Below are 15,613 nucleotides of genomic sequence, written 5' to 3'. Positions count from 1 at the left end.
GATTCCGTTCAAGCCAGGAGTACTCGGTATACTCTTCCTCCAAATCAAGTACATTCTCATAAGCCTCTAAACAATTTATCCGCCAGAACAATATCAACAGAACCAAATCCAGAAGCCAAAGCAAGTGGTCTCGAAAATGACAACAAGGTACGCAGAAGCCCACGCAGTAAGCAATCTCGCAGGACCAGGGGATGCACGACCCACGGCTCTGCAGATCATCAAGGACAACGACCTTGAAGGAAAGCTTTCAGACAAGGTGATTTTCGTCACCGGCACCTCGTCGGGACTTGGTATCGAGATAGTGCGCGCCCTGAAAGCAACAGGCGCCAAAATATATGCTACAGCACGGAATCTCGACAAGGCGCGCGAAGCGCTGTCCGAACTTATCGAACCAGGCAAAGTCGAGCTCCTCCCTCTTGACACGAGCTCCCTAGCGAGCGTGCGCTCTGCTGCAAAGGAGTTCCTCTCAAAGGAATCCCAGCTCAACCTGCTGATCAATAACGCGGGCATCATGGCGGTTCCGGAACTGACCATCACGCCCGACGGGTTTGAGGCGCAGTTCGAGACCAACCACTTGGGCCACTTCCTGCTTTTCCAACTGCTCAAGCCGACGCTTCTCGCGTCCTCGACGCCGGCATTCCACTCGCGCGTCGTCAACGTTAGCTCACAAGGACACCGCCAGCTACCGGTCCAGTTCGACGACCTCAACTTGTCGGGACCAGGCGTCTACACCCCGTTCGGAGGGTACGGGCAGTCCAAGACCGCAAACATCTACATGGCGAACGAGATCGAGCGGCGCTATGGCGCACAAGGCCTGCACGCCTGGTCGTTGCACCCGGGCAGCATCGAGACTGGCCTTGGGGTCCACATGGATTTCTCCGCCCTGAAAGCCATGCCTGAGATGCTGCGTATCATGAAATCCCCGGGCCAGGGCGCTGCCACGACCGTGCTCGCTGCCGTCGACAAAGAGCTCGAGGGAACCGGTGGCAAATACCTCGATGATACACAGGTCTGCCCACCTGCCGATCCGAAGCTAGCCGCTGACCTGGGTTCTCCCGGCCATGCCGCTTGGGCTTATGATGTTGATGCCGCGACGAGGCTATGGGAGGTGAGCAACAAGCTTGTAGGCTTTGAGGAGTAGGTAGATCTGGGAGAAATACAATATCCTAGGATCACAAGTTTCTTTGCTCCTTCCTCTCGGCATGTTTCCGTCGTAGCTAGGATCCCTTCTTGCAAGCTTCGCAGTTCTCACTAAAGGAGGGAGGCAATATGTGATCCAGGGCGTTGCTAGACATACAATAGCCAAAGTAGCCACTGTCAAGCAAATTTAGCATTGACCGTTCTCAAAATCCGCGTATTTATGTAAATGTCTCCATTTCGAGGGTCTCGCGCATAGACAAGGCAATCTAGTCGAACGATCTGGAAGAGATTGGGAACCATGGTGTGGCTCAATATCTTAATACACTCCATACCATCTCATGTCAAACAGTCATCAAATCACATCACCTTGCCACGTTCATGGCTGGAGCAAGAAATCCTGCCTGCCGCCTAACATCCAACAAACTATCATCCGGGATCTTAGCGAAGCGAATCTGCCTGTCTGCGATGGCCTGTAGCCTTTGTCGATCGTCGAGATCCGACCCTCCAGCTGCCGCGGTGCCAGACGCTCCACCACCGCCCATCGACGGAGAAGACGCAAACCTTGAGCCGGGCGTCCCTACCTCCCCTCTCGCACCGCCCAAGCCAAAACCGAGCCCAAGGCCGGCCCCAGGTCCCCCCGAAGCCGCGGGCGAACCAAATAAAGCACTCTCAGCAATGCTCTCGCGGATGGCGCTCTCGACCCTGGATTCCCACACGCCGTCCCATTTCCATGCGCTGGGGTGTTTGGGTGATGACGGAGATGTTGAGGAGGAGGATCCCGTCGCTGGCCCGGTACCTAGCGGGGCTGATGCGTCTGCGCCAGTAGCAGCGATCGCACTTGTGGGAGAGTTAAGGCTCCGGTGTGCGCGCCAGGCATGCCAGGCGCTGGGGTTGCCGGCGGAGGAGATCGGGAGGGGGTCGAGGATGGACGGGTCGGTGAATGAGGCGTGGATGTGGTGGAGGAGGGCGAGGAGCGTGGCTTTGCGATCTACTTGCGCTGAGTTGATAGCCTGAGTGGTGGCCTGAGCATCGACTGTTGTGGACTCTGGGCTGGACGGTTTAGATCGCTGGTCACTCTCCCCCTGTGCTTGGTTCACATCTCCCTGTGTAACATCATCGGTCGACGCACCGCCCTCCCTCTCGTGTGTGGTCGTTGTGGTTCCTTGTGCTCCTGCGCGTGCAAACCAATTAGGAAAGCCATATCTCAGGCTGAACGCGCCAGGCGGTAGACGGTGCTCGTCAGATGCGCTGACGGTGCTCGAGGCCTCAAGATTGGCGCTGAAGGTATATGTGGTCGACGGCACAACTAGCGGGTGGAAGACATCTGTGGAGAAAGTGACCAGCGGCGGTGATGAAGGGTATGTGTCGGGGAAGGAGATCTGGAAACGCAGGATGGCTTCAGCGTAGGGGCCTTGGGATATCTCCCTTAGTCTCTTGCTAGAGAAGTGGCTGGGCTTGTAGAGGACTCACCATTGCGGACGAAGAAGACACCGCCCCATAGCGATGGTCTCCCTGGGACTAAGGAGAGATAAATTCCCTCAGGACATTCGTTGCGGAGCGAGGAACTTGATCGCGTCAGTGAACACTAGGATATGTCATACGTTCAAGGTATGACTGACAAGTCGAGAACTAATTGCTGTCGTCGAAATGTGGGAAGAAGAAGCGTGGTGGATGCGGACATGATTGTAGAGGAAAGGCAGTCCTTTGAGTTGGAGACGCAGAATGTTTTGGTGATGAAATACCACGAATCCCCGACAAGGCTGAAGCACAGCCTTGTCGCACCCGAGCAAATAGTTCCACATCATAATTCGTAAAGTCATATCATTCAATTCGGACCTCTATCAAATGGGTATCACATATCCAAACCAGTCTAATCTTGCTCGTAAATGCCTGCTGTGTCCATGCAATCTAAACCACAACGGTACGACCATACGCTACAGCATTCATTCCATCATTGACACCGCCGATCAACCCCTCCGCAACCCACACCCCTGCATGGACACATGACTCCCCCAATGGACTATCCTTGAATCGGAGAAACGATCGCTGAAGTTGTGACCCGGGTTCGCCCAGACAAGAACCAAGATCAAAGCTGCCGGACAAGATCTTCTCCGTCATTTGATGCTGGCGTTCAAATTGGAGAACGCTATTTAAGAGGCTCATGAAAAGTGGCATGATAAATAGGAAAATGGCAAAGACCCAGCAAACCATCTGGGCAACAGCTCTTCGCAAGACACTAGGTGATCGTCGAGGAGGAGGTTCCTGAGGCTGACCCTGCGAGGTACTTCGGAAGAGAGCTGGCGACATACTAGCCCGCAAACACTCGATCTCAAGAGGAGTCAAATCCCGTGGTAACGCCATATGCATGTATCGCATCGCATCAATATGCATGCTTCGCAGTGCAGCCGAGTCCCCAGATTGCTCGGCCTGGGCTTTGGCCGTTATCCATAATCGTATCCCCGTAGCCGCAACATCCCAATTGACACCAGACTGGCTCTCCGATTGTGAGAGCATTGCAAGACTCAAGTCCGGCGTACGGACTCCATCTTCAGGAGTTTGTGGTCTTATCGTCGGGGTGCTCACTTCACTATTGGGGGCAGTCGTAGCAAATCCGAAACTTCGCTCCTCTTTGGGTTCATCAAGGCTCGAAATTGTGTAGGCTTTCCGTCGAGAAGTCAAGGACCTCGTAAGCATAGCAGCTTTGGCAGAGGCTCGAATGGATTTCATCACTGGGATTCGTGAGCGGACAGAAGAGGGTATCATGGTGAATATGCTGGAGGTTGCGACGGTTGTGCAGAAGGGTTGGTCTGGTGCCAGTAGAGCCCCATTGTTGCTGGGTCCTGACATTTTTCAGGTGTAGGCTGCTTGTGTATGGGCTGTATGGAATGTGTTTCCTCACAACTTATGTGTCTGGCGTTCGAGATGGAGAAAATAATGTATGAAATGAAGGGCGCACGGAGATCAGATCATAACATAAGATGAGATGAGACGTTACCGGGGAATGTTGTTATCAGTGCTTTGGCATGTGCACAACATTATCACATGCAGATGGAGATATGGACATGATACGAAGCAGGAATGACAGGCAGACGGCGGGCTACTAGACTTAGTCAGTTTGGGATGGTCGTAGCTTTTGTTGAGCATTCAGCGAAGCGGCGTGGGACGCAGCAGACCAGGACCGATTTGAGAACGAGGCAGGATTAGGAGACTTTCTCGTTTTCGTGCCCTTCTTTTCACATGTGAAGATTCTCTTCGCTTATTGGTATGCGCCATCCGTCGCCATCGTCATCGCCATCGCCATCGGATATGGGGCTCGGCTGTTCGGATTTCGGGTGGCTTAGGAGAGCCATCCACAATCGAGATATTTCCTTCTTCTTGCTTTCAAAGGGACTTCATGCAAGTCATACCTACTATGTTCCGCAAAATTAAGTACTCGGTAACGTATTGTCCTTGTTTGGTGGGGATATGGCCGGATGCCTGCGGACCGGATTATCTTATTTCCCGCCTTCATTTTCGGTCGGCCTCTGACGCGTTCAAACGCATATCAAGATGCGTTTTGAGGATGAGTACTCCGTACCTACTTCATACTATACTCCTTTGTAGACACCGAATAGTTTATTCCTTATACCTTCTCCAAGTGGATTAATGTTTCTCTTACCTCACAGATCCCCAAGTCTTTCACTCAGTCCCACTCAATTTCTGAGGTGGTATTTCTCTTGCTTTCATGACACCTCCTTGCTCAAGCTGAAACTTATCATGTGGCGCTTTTGAACTCTGGTCAACTACAAATAACTATGGAGTACCCACCAGCGACACCGTTGTCTCCTCTGAAGCGGAGAAGACACCTCAAGTCCTGCCGTTGAGTGGATAAGCCACCGCAAACGCAAGGCAGTTGAATTAGATACCACCGAGGAGCACGAGACAAAAGGGTCAGAGCAACGGCGGGATGCAAAACAAGTGGCCATCATCCCTAACGGCGACGCCATCCCCAAGGCCGGGACAGGTACCGACGCGCTCGATATCAAAGTATCCGGCACTCTCATCAGCTTGGCCTCCCCTGTCTTTTCGGCGATGCTTTCCTCTCCGAAGTGGCCGGAGCATAGTTCGAAGGAAATCGAGCTGTACGACGAAGATCCTACCCTTGTCCTTGCATTCTGTGATCTTGTCCACCTTAGGTGGGACGGATTCAAACTCTACACTCCCAAAGAGTTCATCAAGCTCACGCTTTTCGCGGATATGCGGCTCTGCACAAGAGTTGTCAAACCCTGGATTGAAAGCCAGTTTGCAGGGTATGTTGCATGCCTTGAATATGTTCGACCAGCAATAGGTGACGCTCTACTATATTGGGACGGGACCCGCCGACCGAAATGATACCAGATTGCGATTATGAAGACATTTTTCAGATCGCCTCCGTACTCCGGCTCGATGACCTATTGTGGCACGAAACACAAACATTTCTGTATCAGGGCTCTGAAAACATCACCATACAAGCACACCCGCATCCTGACCTTGTATCAGATCACGAAACATCTAACGGCCGTCACCTGTTCAGTGAGCAATACTAGCACCACTAAATTTGATTGGAGACCTGACAATTTCATTTAGGTTTGGTTAACTCTGTTCGCGAAGATGTGGTCCGCGATTTGGTGAAGGACGTGTACACATGTATCGACAGAGATTATCACTCAAGATCAAGGTGGAGGTCAGCTTTCCTTCTTGCCGCCAGCGGAGATACGGAGCCTTTCACATGGCACTTGCACACTTGCAAATCAGATACGACAAGGTCGGTGATGGCGAAGCGGCGAAGATTCCTCTTTCAAATCCGTAGTTGAGAAACTTCGCAATCTTTGTGGACCAGCCAAAAAAATTCGAATTCCGTACGGTAATGGGGGAGCCAGTGCTAGCACTCTATGCACGCTTCGAGAGGCCTTGTGACTACTGCAAGACACCCATTTTGGAAGAGGTCAGTGGCATTGTTAACACACATTTCGGAAATCTTCGAGGTGTAGATCTTAACCGCTTCAAAACCAAAGGCCTGGGTTGCTTTAGCCTATACAGTCCCTCTGATGCGCGTGGCATTGCGAAAAGAGATCAGGAATGAACTGAGGAGGAAACCTGTGGCCACTCTGGCCACTTGAAGTGATACGCATGGATTTCACTTGAAAATATTCACACTTAAAGTATTAACGAAATGAGAGGGGCTGAAGGACGATTGATCAGACAGCGGCAGAGCACATATGGTCTTGCCACCAAGGCTCGGATTGATTTCAACGTCGATAAATGTCAACCGCTCAAGATTCTCTCACCTAGTCCCATCCTCATTCAATGGCTCGAGAATTATCAAAAGAGGACAACAACAGGAGCTACGCAGACTGGCATCTTAATCACTTTCTTCCTTCGATAGAGCCTGCAGAAAGGATATATCGCAAGGAATTACTTTATCATCAATCTTGTCCCTTGTTGGGCCTGAAGCAACATCGCCTTCCATTCAACCTCAGCATGATGAGTCAACTGGACGCCAGATCAATCTTGCCCACATTTCTCAACCAGCAATCCAGTCCTACTCGAATTCATAATCCAATAGTCCTAGACTTGTTTAGGAAACTCTTATCGACTTCCGACACATATTTTCAATCATGTTGAATGGGCCAATTGGCAACAAGAAATATAGTCTGGTATGATTGACCATCAATGGATTCCTCGCGGATCCTTGTCAACAACCCACATTTTGCATCACGCTTACCAGTGTGGGCGTGGCCAGGCATATGGCAGACGAGAAAAAGCCATACGCAAGGCTGAGACCCATCAAACAGCCGAAGCCGCAACGCACCATCCCAGCACAACAGCAAAACTGATGGAACACCCATCAAATCATCCACCGCCATGGGGGGCACTATATTGCAACTTCGTAACACGGTGGCACCCTTCCAACAACCTAGGAACATGGACGTAACCGATGAGATCCGACGGGTAAGAGGAAACTTACGGTCTGAAGAACACTTGTGACCACTAACCCTTGAACCGAATAAACTTAGCTGGGTATACCGCTTGATGAAATTCGGCGAGGGACGGCAGCAAGTGACAATTGCAGGGCGCGCGGCCACGAAAGGTCCAGCATCAGATTCATAGCGTTCTCTGTGACTCAACAACGACTCAAGATAGTTACGAAAAAATTGGACATTTTCTTGAGTCAATGAGTTTTCATTTGCTCGTTTATTGGCTAGCTGGTGTTTCTTTCAGCTACGAGACTCTTGCCCCTTGGCCGAGATCATGTTAACTAAGTAGAGGAACGAATGCTTGCACGGAACACGCCCTGCGCCGGACCTTGTAAGACGGTTGTTGAAGACGTCCGCCCTGCCTATAAGTTCTTCCTGCGGATGGGAATTTGTATATCGTATATTAATTCCATACTTGCCCGTTTTCCGGCCTGGGTTTTGGATTTCCTTTCCGCCTTTTAGATTCTGACAATGTCAATTTATGTCCCATTTCAATTGAATCCTGCCATGTACCCCGTCAAATGATTCAAGTCCTGCTCGGTCATGAAATCTGTATTCAGAGGCTGCTCCTTTTGCGGCAGCTGGGGCGACAGTCCTGCGTTCATATCTATTGTCAAGTTGTTGGGATCGTAGGATCCGAATATTGGATCGATGGGAATGCTTGATGAGAATTGTCCAGTGGTTGCTGGCATCATATTCAGATCTCCAGTAGCAACAAGTTGTTGGCCGTCTAGGCCGCTTTCGAAATTCATGTCGTCCATCATGCCCAGATCGAGGCCGCTGAAATCGATGCTGTCGAAGTCAAAGTCCATGTTTTGATCGAAGGTGGCGTTGATGCCGGCGGAATTAGGGAGACTGCCGCACTCGGGCGTCGGGTTGGAATTGGAATTGGAGGAAACGCTCTTGCGCGGGTGGTGAGCACCTCCCCCCCCGCTGACTGACTTGTTCTTCAGACCTCCTTTAATCACATACGGTGCCATAATGGGAACTTCGGCCAGTGCGTGAGTGGCCATCGTCTCCGTGAACGTTCCGATTCCATTCTGGTACTTGAAGGTATCGAGCCATTCTTGATTATCCGCTGCTGTCCAATTCCACGGATCATTGTCCTCATATATGATCATGCGTGCTTGGTCCTGGAGCTCCTTGTCACTTGGAACGGTTCCTGCGCCTCGACATCGCAAGACGAACTTGACCAATTCTTGCTCGAGTCTGCCCCAGCAATTGGAATCTTTCGTCAGCTGGTCGGGTTCCGTGCTTTCAGCAGATGTTCCGGTTGTGAGTCCGGTATCGGTTGTGCATGAAGGAGTTCTCTGAGCTCTGGCGACATATGGCTCCATGGAATTCTTCTCATGTCCAATAAGATATGGAGGAATGGCATTTTCAACCAGTCTTTCCACATAGAGTTCGAACCCCCAACCATTGGCCCACATGCTCATGTCTGCTCCATTTCTGAAGTGGGCAGCGAGATGGTCCGCTCGTTGCTGCCAAGTGGTGAACTTGGATGGACAGAATCCGCACGAGGATTTGATCTCGTTGGTGTTACTCTTCCACTTGTCCATATGTGATTGAACTTTCGCATTGTGCATTAACTTCAGGTGCTGACTGAGATGATCCTTCCGATAGAAGGTTCGTTCTTGTAGTGTCTTCTCTTGACAGGCGTTGAAATTATGAGATTCTAAATGGTCTGTATCAGGATTTGGGCGTCGACAGAACGCACATTGTTGAACACCAGTTTGTGGATCGGTCATGATTCCGCCATCAGGACAACAGGTCCATCGTTCGAGTGCAAGGTGCAACGATTTTTCATGCCGCTGCCAATCGTACTTAGCAGGGAAAGAGTCTGTGCAGAAGGTGCATTGGAAGATTCTCGCACTCCTCGATTTGGCTTGTTGTGCAGCAGCGCGTTGTGGCATTGGGGCTCTTCTGCGCCTTCGTCGATCTTGGGACGAAGCAAACGAACCCTTGGATCGATTCGACCTCGAAGAGGCAAATGTAAGGTCACTATTGCTGGATTCTCGGGTTTCAAAACTGCTCACGGAGGGGGCTCGGAACATGGAGAAAGAGGAACTATCTTCGCTAGAAGCTTTCTTGGAATTCGGTCGAGAACCTTGAAGGCTAGTTACTGATGGGTTGCGTACGGGGAGGGGTGTGGAAGTGACGGCTCTGGCAATGGCAGTCATTGATGCAGGTTCGTTTTCCGGTGGAGAAGCCTTCCATCTGTCTAGGGGATTGAGGTCCGCAACATCCGTGTTTTCACGCCTTTGAGGAATATCGATGGCACCGAGCATAGGAGATGAAGGATCTGAGTTGGCTGGTCGGACTTTTCCTCTCCTGCGAGCATTCGCAAGCCAGTTGGAAATTTGACTCCGCTTCAAACCAGTAAGTTGCTTAAGTTCGTCTTTTTCTCTCTCATTTGGATATGGGTGGTCAGCATGGTCTGCAAGCCACTGCTTCAAAATCTTGACAGCATCTCGAGGGAATCGAGCACCTGTCTTGCGGCCTCGGCCTTCCTCCATCGATCTCATTGCCTTCCTTCTCTCGGTCAAAGAGCCTTCACAGACTTGGAAGTCTTCGGAGATACCAGGAAAAGTGCTCACGAATCCTTTTGGAATCTTGGGGTGAACGAAACTGCATTCACGGTACAGAGAGATGCAGCAAGTGCAGCCTGTCACCATGGCTCCTCTTGTAGCCAAAAAGCAGTCTAGTCCCATCCTTGAACATAGGTCGCACGGATCTTTGGCACGAAACATCGGGTAGTCTGCCGAGACATCAGCGGTATGTGGGATGACTTCGATTTCGACGTTATTGACTAGTTTGAGTTTCATGGGACCCTGAGTTGTTGGTCGAGATGTTGGTAGGACATTTGTTTTATCGAAGAATAGAGACTCATAGCAGTCATTGGCCTCTTGTTCGTTGACTTCGCCTGTCAACGAGGAGACCTCATCCAAGTCAAAGGGAGGGAGATTCGAAGCATCCTCGAAGTTGAAGTACTCCATGTTTGCCACGATGACCCCAGACAATTGTGGGATCAGCCAATATGACACCGCTCGATTCAAAGGGAGAACAAAATGTGAACGTGAAGTTTCGAAGGATGAGATGAGATATTCAGCCTTTCCTGTCGGATACAATCATTATGAGAAACTCCGAGGTCGGTGGGTCAGGTTATGACTCCTCAGGCAGAGAACGGCCTGTTCTCAGCGCCATTGGGTCGTTTCAAGGAGGGAGAACTGCTTGGCCCACTGCACGCCCTTCACACGACAATTTTTACCGCTTCAGGCCCTTGTGGTAAACCTGGTGGACATTTCCGAGTACGCTAATCTATGTGCGTCGCTGCTTATGGCATCTTCCAGAAGGCCTCGCAGGGCACGGGCCAATTGCAACAGGTGTCATGTCACCCGTCCAACAACAGAACGAGGGCAGCATAGCTCAAGCCTTTGTTGCGGGGTTTTCTCGCCCTCATGAGCACTCGGCTCTATCGTCATAAGAGCGAGCCCTAGTGCTTAAATGCGATGTTGCATTGGACGGTGCGTTTGGGTCCAAAAAGCCAATCTCGTCGCGTTCATTTATCTCTTGTGTTCTCTTGTGCCTCAAGTTCACAGCTGACAAAGCTCCCTCGGATCTGCCTGTCACCCACCTGTGGGTGCCTGTTCCATCAATTGCGAGACGAATACGTTGGTTATTTGCGCATTTTCGCGGCTTCCCATGCCACCCCAGTGAAGCCCTGCTCCAGAAAAACCCCGATAATCCCCCTTTTGCTGCATTTGATTCGAATACGGCCAATTGCCTCCGCTGTCGGAACTGGTGAATTGTAGGCGCTGGTTGCCCTTCTCACACCCCAGGAAATTCTTCATGCCGGATGTACAGTATAGTACTTCTGGCGGATGGAAGCGGTCTCGGGTAAACAATCCGCCCACCAAGGCTCGTGTCTAGAGAGTAAGAGATGACCTCCAATCAGTGACTCCTTGAGCTGGAAGCATCGTTGGTTGTCACAGACGGTCTGAATGTCTTGATTTGTACGGTGATGTTATCTTCCTGCTCGGATATAACTTCGAGTGGTCGAACGCTGAGGAGATGAAGAAGGTGGGCTATGCAATACAATTGAACTGGGAGGACAATAGTGAAGGGTAGAGCTCTGGTGAACTACTGACTGATCAGTGTTAAGTCGGACTAACAAGCATTTCCTTAATGGCAGGAACTCTGAAGTTATTCTTTCTTCTACCTAATACCAACAGTGCATACGCGTGGCCAGGTGAGCACATTTCTGCTATGGCGACCTTTGAAATAAACCGTCATCATATGATACTGTAGTCTGCTTGGAGTCCACCTAAACATCTCCTATATCATTTTCTGTTCGACTACTGCTTTCATACACCTGACGCCTAGGACTCTGGACTTTTCCCCAATCGCCTCCAAAAAGACAAAAAGTCCATCCTGCCCCAAGAGTGTTATCGGCTATTGAGTTGTCGGTGGTGCTATCGCTGTTGTCACCGTGGGCGTCGACAGCTTCGCGTTTCCCGTCTCGTTGCGCCGGGCTAGCATAAGGTAATGACCAGCGGAAAAAGATTACCCGTCCGAAGAGGACGGTGAGTGAATTTACGTGTCTCGGGAATCTCTTGGGCGATTTCCTATCATCGATTAGAATATGTTCAGGAACGTAACATGCATACTGACCACCAGCCGCGCTGGATTTTAGCCATCTACTGAAACATGGTAGGCCGGGAGCGCAGGCCACATGAAATGGAATGGATGTCCAGACTTACGTCCATCATCTCCGCAAGGCAACGCGTCTCTTGAAGCTAGGACCATTAATATCAGTCGACATCCACATCTACAGTACGTCGAAATTCAATTGCTTTCGAACGGCCGATGGCTCCGCTGAGACGCCGCGGGCCCGCCGTCTGCTTCCAGGGCCAGCGGATGCCGCCACGACAACCGAACCGTCGTACATGAGCATGGTGAAAGTGATTAATGCTGACAGCCATTGGCATGCCTTTTGAACAACAAAAAGTGTCGATAGCTGAGGTAATTCTTGTGATATTTCCTTTGCGGAGACGCTTGAAGGGAGGAAGTGATCAAGATCTTATACTGCGTTGCTCTTGTGGTTCAGATACTCCTATCGCACCAGCTATGTGCATCCTCAAGATAGAGGGAGACCAAGGCCAAGTAGCCTCGACTAGATTGTCACTTGGGGTTTTGCCGCAATACTAAGTCCCGATAGAGCAGGTAGGCAAATACTATCCTGCGAGGCCGTGCGATACAGGGACAGGACGACCTCTTCCCCAATCCAGAGTCGCTTTGTGATCCACTATTATCGATCCGCGGTCCTGAAACAACTCACCTTCTTCCTTATCGGTGCTGAGTAACACTCTGATCCCGTTCATTGACCAAAATCGTGACCCTGGCATCTTTGCGAAGGCTCTCTCTAGCCAACCTCTTCCCCACCAAGTTCAGAAGGCGAAATACGCGAGTACGCTGGGTACCCACAGTATACGACATATAAAGAGTGAATCGACTTTCCCAACAAGCAAGTGATATGCGAGGTATCCTTTGAAGAGACTGGCATCACTAATTGGCAGAGAAGATGCCAATCCCTGGTTTCGGGTTAGAGTTAGCCGAAATGTGGAAGTATGTTCACGAAGCTGGCTACCTTGGGGGTGATAAAGGTGGTTTGAGAATCATTACTGAATTGAGGATTACACTTCATCCTCCTGACGCCCACATTGACATTGTGACAGTTGAAGCTGGAGGAGGCGCCCATAAAGATCGAAGATTGGCTTGTGAATCAAGACTGGTGGCCAATTCTAGACGGTCAGAAGAGATCCACCGTTCTTTGGGCCACTCCGAGCTGCAGCATGGATATGAAATGGTGGTCGCTCGAGGGTCATAACACCTGAAACATTATGCTTCCCCTTTCTTAGCCAGCCTTGCCGCAATGGCTCCCACCCGCGCATTCCCAGTATAGATTGCGGTTCAAGTAAGCATTGCCACCGAAGAATGGTATGCCATTAGCGTTGTATCGGTCATGGATCATGCGAACCTATGCATTGTGGCCGGTAGGCAAGAGTAGGATCTTATGGCATATCATCATTTCTTTTGGTGAGTTGTAATTGACCCCTCACCACGTTACCCCCCCCCCCCCCCCCTTGCAGGTGCGATTCTCAACCACTAGCAATGGATATTATGCCTCCATGCCTCCTGATGCCGATCGTTGGAGTAGTAGCCATGCTGAGAAGATATATCGAAGTCTCCTCTCATCCCCTCAACAAGCACTCCAACATTGCCGGGATCAGCCTCGATTGCCGCTCTATCCAGAATCTACCCTACTTAGGGATTACCTACAATCCAAGTCTCTTGGGTTGAGAGTTCTATACACAAACCGAATCTTAGTATCTTTGCGCTCACTACAGAGCCTAGGTGCATCTTCTGGAAGTGGGATACTTTCGATTTGATGACAGAACGAGTGCATCATGATGGCCACTTCACCATTCCTGAGGGTTGTAGCCCAGAAACTCAAGCCACCTCGACTCTCATCGGTCCAGACACACCAGAGAAGACTTATTGCTACGTCAAATAAGGCGCCCGCGGCAATCATCTCTGACAGTTTCAGAGAAAGCAAGCCACCACCAACAGAGTTTACCTACGGTGCGTATCAGAAAGTTGGCGGACCAGACGCGAAAGATGTGTTTAGAATACGGATCCCGACATTCGCAAGTCTGGATGCTGAAAGAGCACATCGGAAACTCCACCATGCTGCTGCTCTGAGATGGCTGGGCTGTCAGGGTTACAATAACGAAGGCGCCGGTGGTCATGTCACAGTCAGGGATCCAATAATGACCGATCATTTCTGGATCAATCCTCACGGGAAGTCCTTTAGTCACATGAAGCCTGAAGATCTTGTACTTGTGAGTAAGGATGGAGAGGTTAAAGAGGGCGGAAACATGCATTCCATCAATCCAGCTGGATATATCATCCACTCCGCAGTTCATGAAGCTAGGCCTGATGTTATCGCGGCTGTCCACTGCCATTCGGTGCCAAGCAAAGCATTTTCGTCCCTTGGTTGTCAACTTGAGCCAATCAGCCAAGATGCTTGCAGGTGACTATATCCCTCGCGGGCCCTTCTTGTGGAAGAATATTCTGATGGATATACAGATTCTACAACGATCACGGGATATACGCTGGTTTTGGTGGCATCGCCTTCAACCCTGATGAGGGCAAACACATAGCTGAAGCTCTTGGGAACACTAAAGGCGTGATTCTCCAGAACCATGGCCACCTGACAGTGGCTAAGACGGTCGACGGCGCAGTCTTCCTATTTGGTGCGATGGATCGATGTATTCAAGCCCAGCTAATGGCTGACGCGGCTTGCGCCGGTCGTGGAACGAAGACAATCAAGATTGGTCACGAGGAGGCTGAGTACACCCGGAAAGTCTACAATGACGAGATGGTTTACATCATGTTTCAATCTGCGTGGGTGCTACCCATCCTTTCCATTGGCTCGTCTTGCTAACTTGGTATGAACAGTTTCGAAGATGTAATCCGTGATTCGAACGGCGAGCTCCCAATGCACGTCCAGGGTGAAATTCCACGTCCTTGATGCCTTATGCTGAAAGCATGACATGAATGAAGATATCTGGCTGCATGTAATTTCATACATAAATTAAATAACTAGCCAATCAATAACTCTGAAACCTTTTTGGGAATTCTTTTCCTTCCTGCTTACTTGAAGATAATGCTGCTTGCACATTCCGGATCAAGTTTCCCATTCGATTCATCAAGATCATATCATGCTCTAGAGAGTTCCCAGCGGGAGCGGAAGGGACTGCAGGAATGACCCAGCATTAGCAGGGTCCGAATCACCACCAAGCCAGATTCGGCTCGGACTTGAATCTGAGATTCGAATCCTGAGATATTCAAGGACTCGAATCCGAGCCGAATCACGGCTAAGGCGAGCACTTAATCTCCGGAATAACGTTATTCTGGGAAAAGCAGCTCCGCCTGCAATACCATTGGGAAAACCACGCTCAACAGTGGATCCTGGTGACCGTCAACAGGTATGTCGGGTCCATATATGGGAGTAAGGGCCTGGAAATCTAGTAGAAGTCAGCCCTGAAGAGCTCAGCACTTCCTTCGAACCCAGCACCACCTGCTGTACAATACTCAAAGACTTCCAGTATGATCGCATCGTTTGGTATTGAGTACGAGTTCATTTCATTCAATTAGCCACTGCGGTTCTCCAATATTTGTGCTTGGACCAACGATGCTTGCCTTTTCATGTTCTTTTGGTGGATCCTGCGGGTATTGCATCTCTGACGGGTTTGACAAAGGAAGCCCCTCTGGCAGAACGCACTGCTCGGGCTCGGGACAGCTGTTGGTTGATATGCTCCCAACCCTCCACTGTTATTTCTGCCGCGAAGTTCAAAAGACCATGCTCAGCTGCTGTCAAAAATTGGTTGCGTTGGAGTGCTCTGCCAGTGTCC

The 15,613-nt window shown here is 50.4% G+C and overlaps 5 protein-coding genes across 5 annotated transcripts; 2 read left to right on the top strand and 3 right to left on the bottom strand.

The window, feature by feature from the left end:
* Window positions 1–136: 136 nt before the first annotated feature.
* A1O9_01969 (uncharacterized protein) lies at window positions 137–1,141 on the top strand (the record flags this gene model as incomplete). The annotated part of the gene is made up of 1 exon (XM_013407544.1): window positions 137–1,141. The coding sequence occupies one exon, from the start codon at window positions 137–139 to the stop codon at window positions 1,139–1,141; it is 1,005 nt and encodes a 334-aa protein (XP_013262998.1).
* Window positions 1,142–1,502: 361 nt separating this feature from the next.
* Window positions 1,503–2,639, bottom strand: A1O9_01968 (uncharacterized protein; the record flags this gene model as incomplete). Its single annotated transcript, XM_013407543.1, has 2 exons — window positions 1,503–2,577; window positions 2,611–2,639. The coding sequence occupies 2 exons, from the start codon at window positions 2,637–2,639 to the stop codon at window positions 1,503–1,505; spliced, it is 1,104 nt and encodes a 367-aa protein (XP_013262997.1).
* Window positions 2,640–3,048: 409 nt separating this feature from the next.
* A1O9_01967 (uncharacterized protein) lies at window positions 3,049–3,903 on the bottom strand (the record flags this gene model as incomplete). Its single annotated transcript, XM_013407542.1, has 1 exon — window positions 3,049–3,903. The coding sequence occupies one exon, from the start codon at window positions 3,901–3,903 to the stop codon at window positions 3,049–3,051; it is 855 nt and encodes a 284-aa protein (XP_013262996.1).
* Window positions 3,904–7,627: 3,724 nt separating this feature from the next.
* On the bottom strand, window positions 7,628–10,132 carry A1O9_01966 (uncharacterized protein; the record flags this gene model as incomplete). The annotated part of the gene is made up of 1 exon (XM_013407541.1): window positions 7,628–10,132. One exon carries the CDS (start codon window positions 10,130–10,132, stop codon window positions 7,628–7,630), a length of 2,505 nt encoding a protein of 834 aa, XP_013262995.1.
* Window positions 10,133–13,606: 3,474 nt separating this feature from the next.
* On the top strand, window positions 13,607–14,643 carry A1O9_01965 (uncharacterized protein; the record flags this gene model as incomplete). The annotated part of the gene is made up of 2 exons (XM_013407540.1): window positions 13,607–14,229; window positions 14,286–14,643. The coding sequence occupies 2 exons, from the start codon at window positions 13,607–13,609 to the stop codon at window positions 14,641–14,643; spliced, it is 981 nt and encodes a 326-aa protein (XP_013262994.1).
* Window positions 14,644–15,613: the final 970 nt, after the last annotated feature.

The sequence above is a fragment of the Exophiala aquamarina genome (assembly GCF_000709125.1).
Source record: "Exophiala aquamarina CBS 119918 chromosome Unknown aczIA-supercont1.2, whole genome shotgun sequence".
NCBI classification, from domain to species: Eukaryota; Fungi; Ascomycota; class Eurotiomycetes; order Chaetothyriales; family Herpotrichiellaceae; genus Exophiala; species Exophiala aquamarina.
The sequence above is the reverse complement of the archived record's forward strand: the minus strand, read 5'-3'. Positions and strand labels throughout refer to the sequence as shown.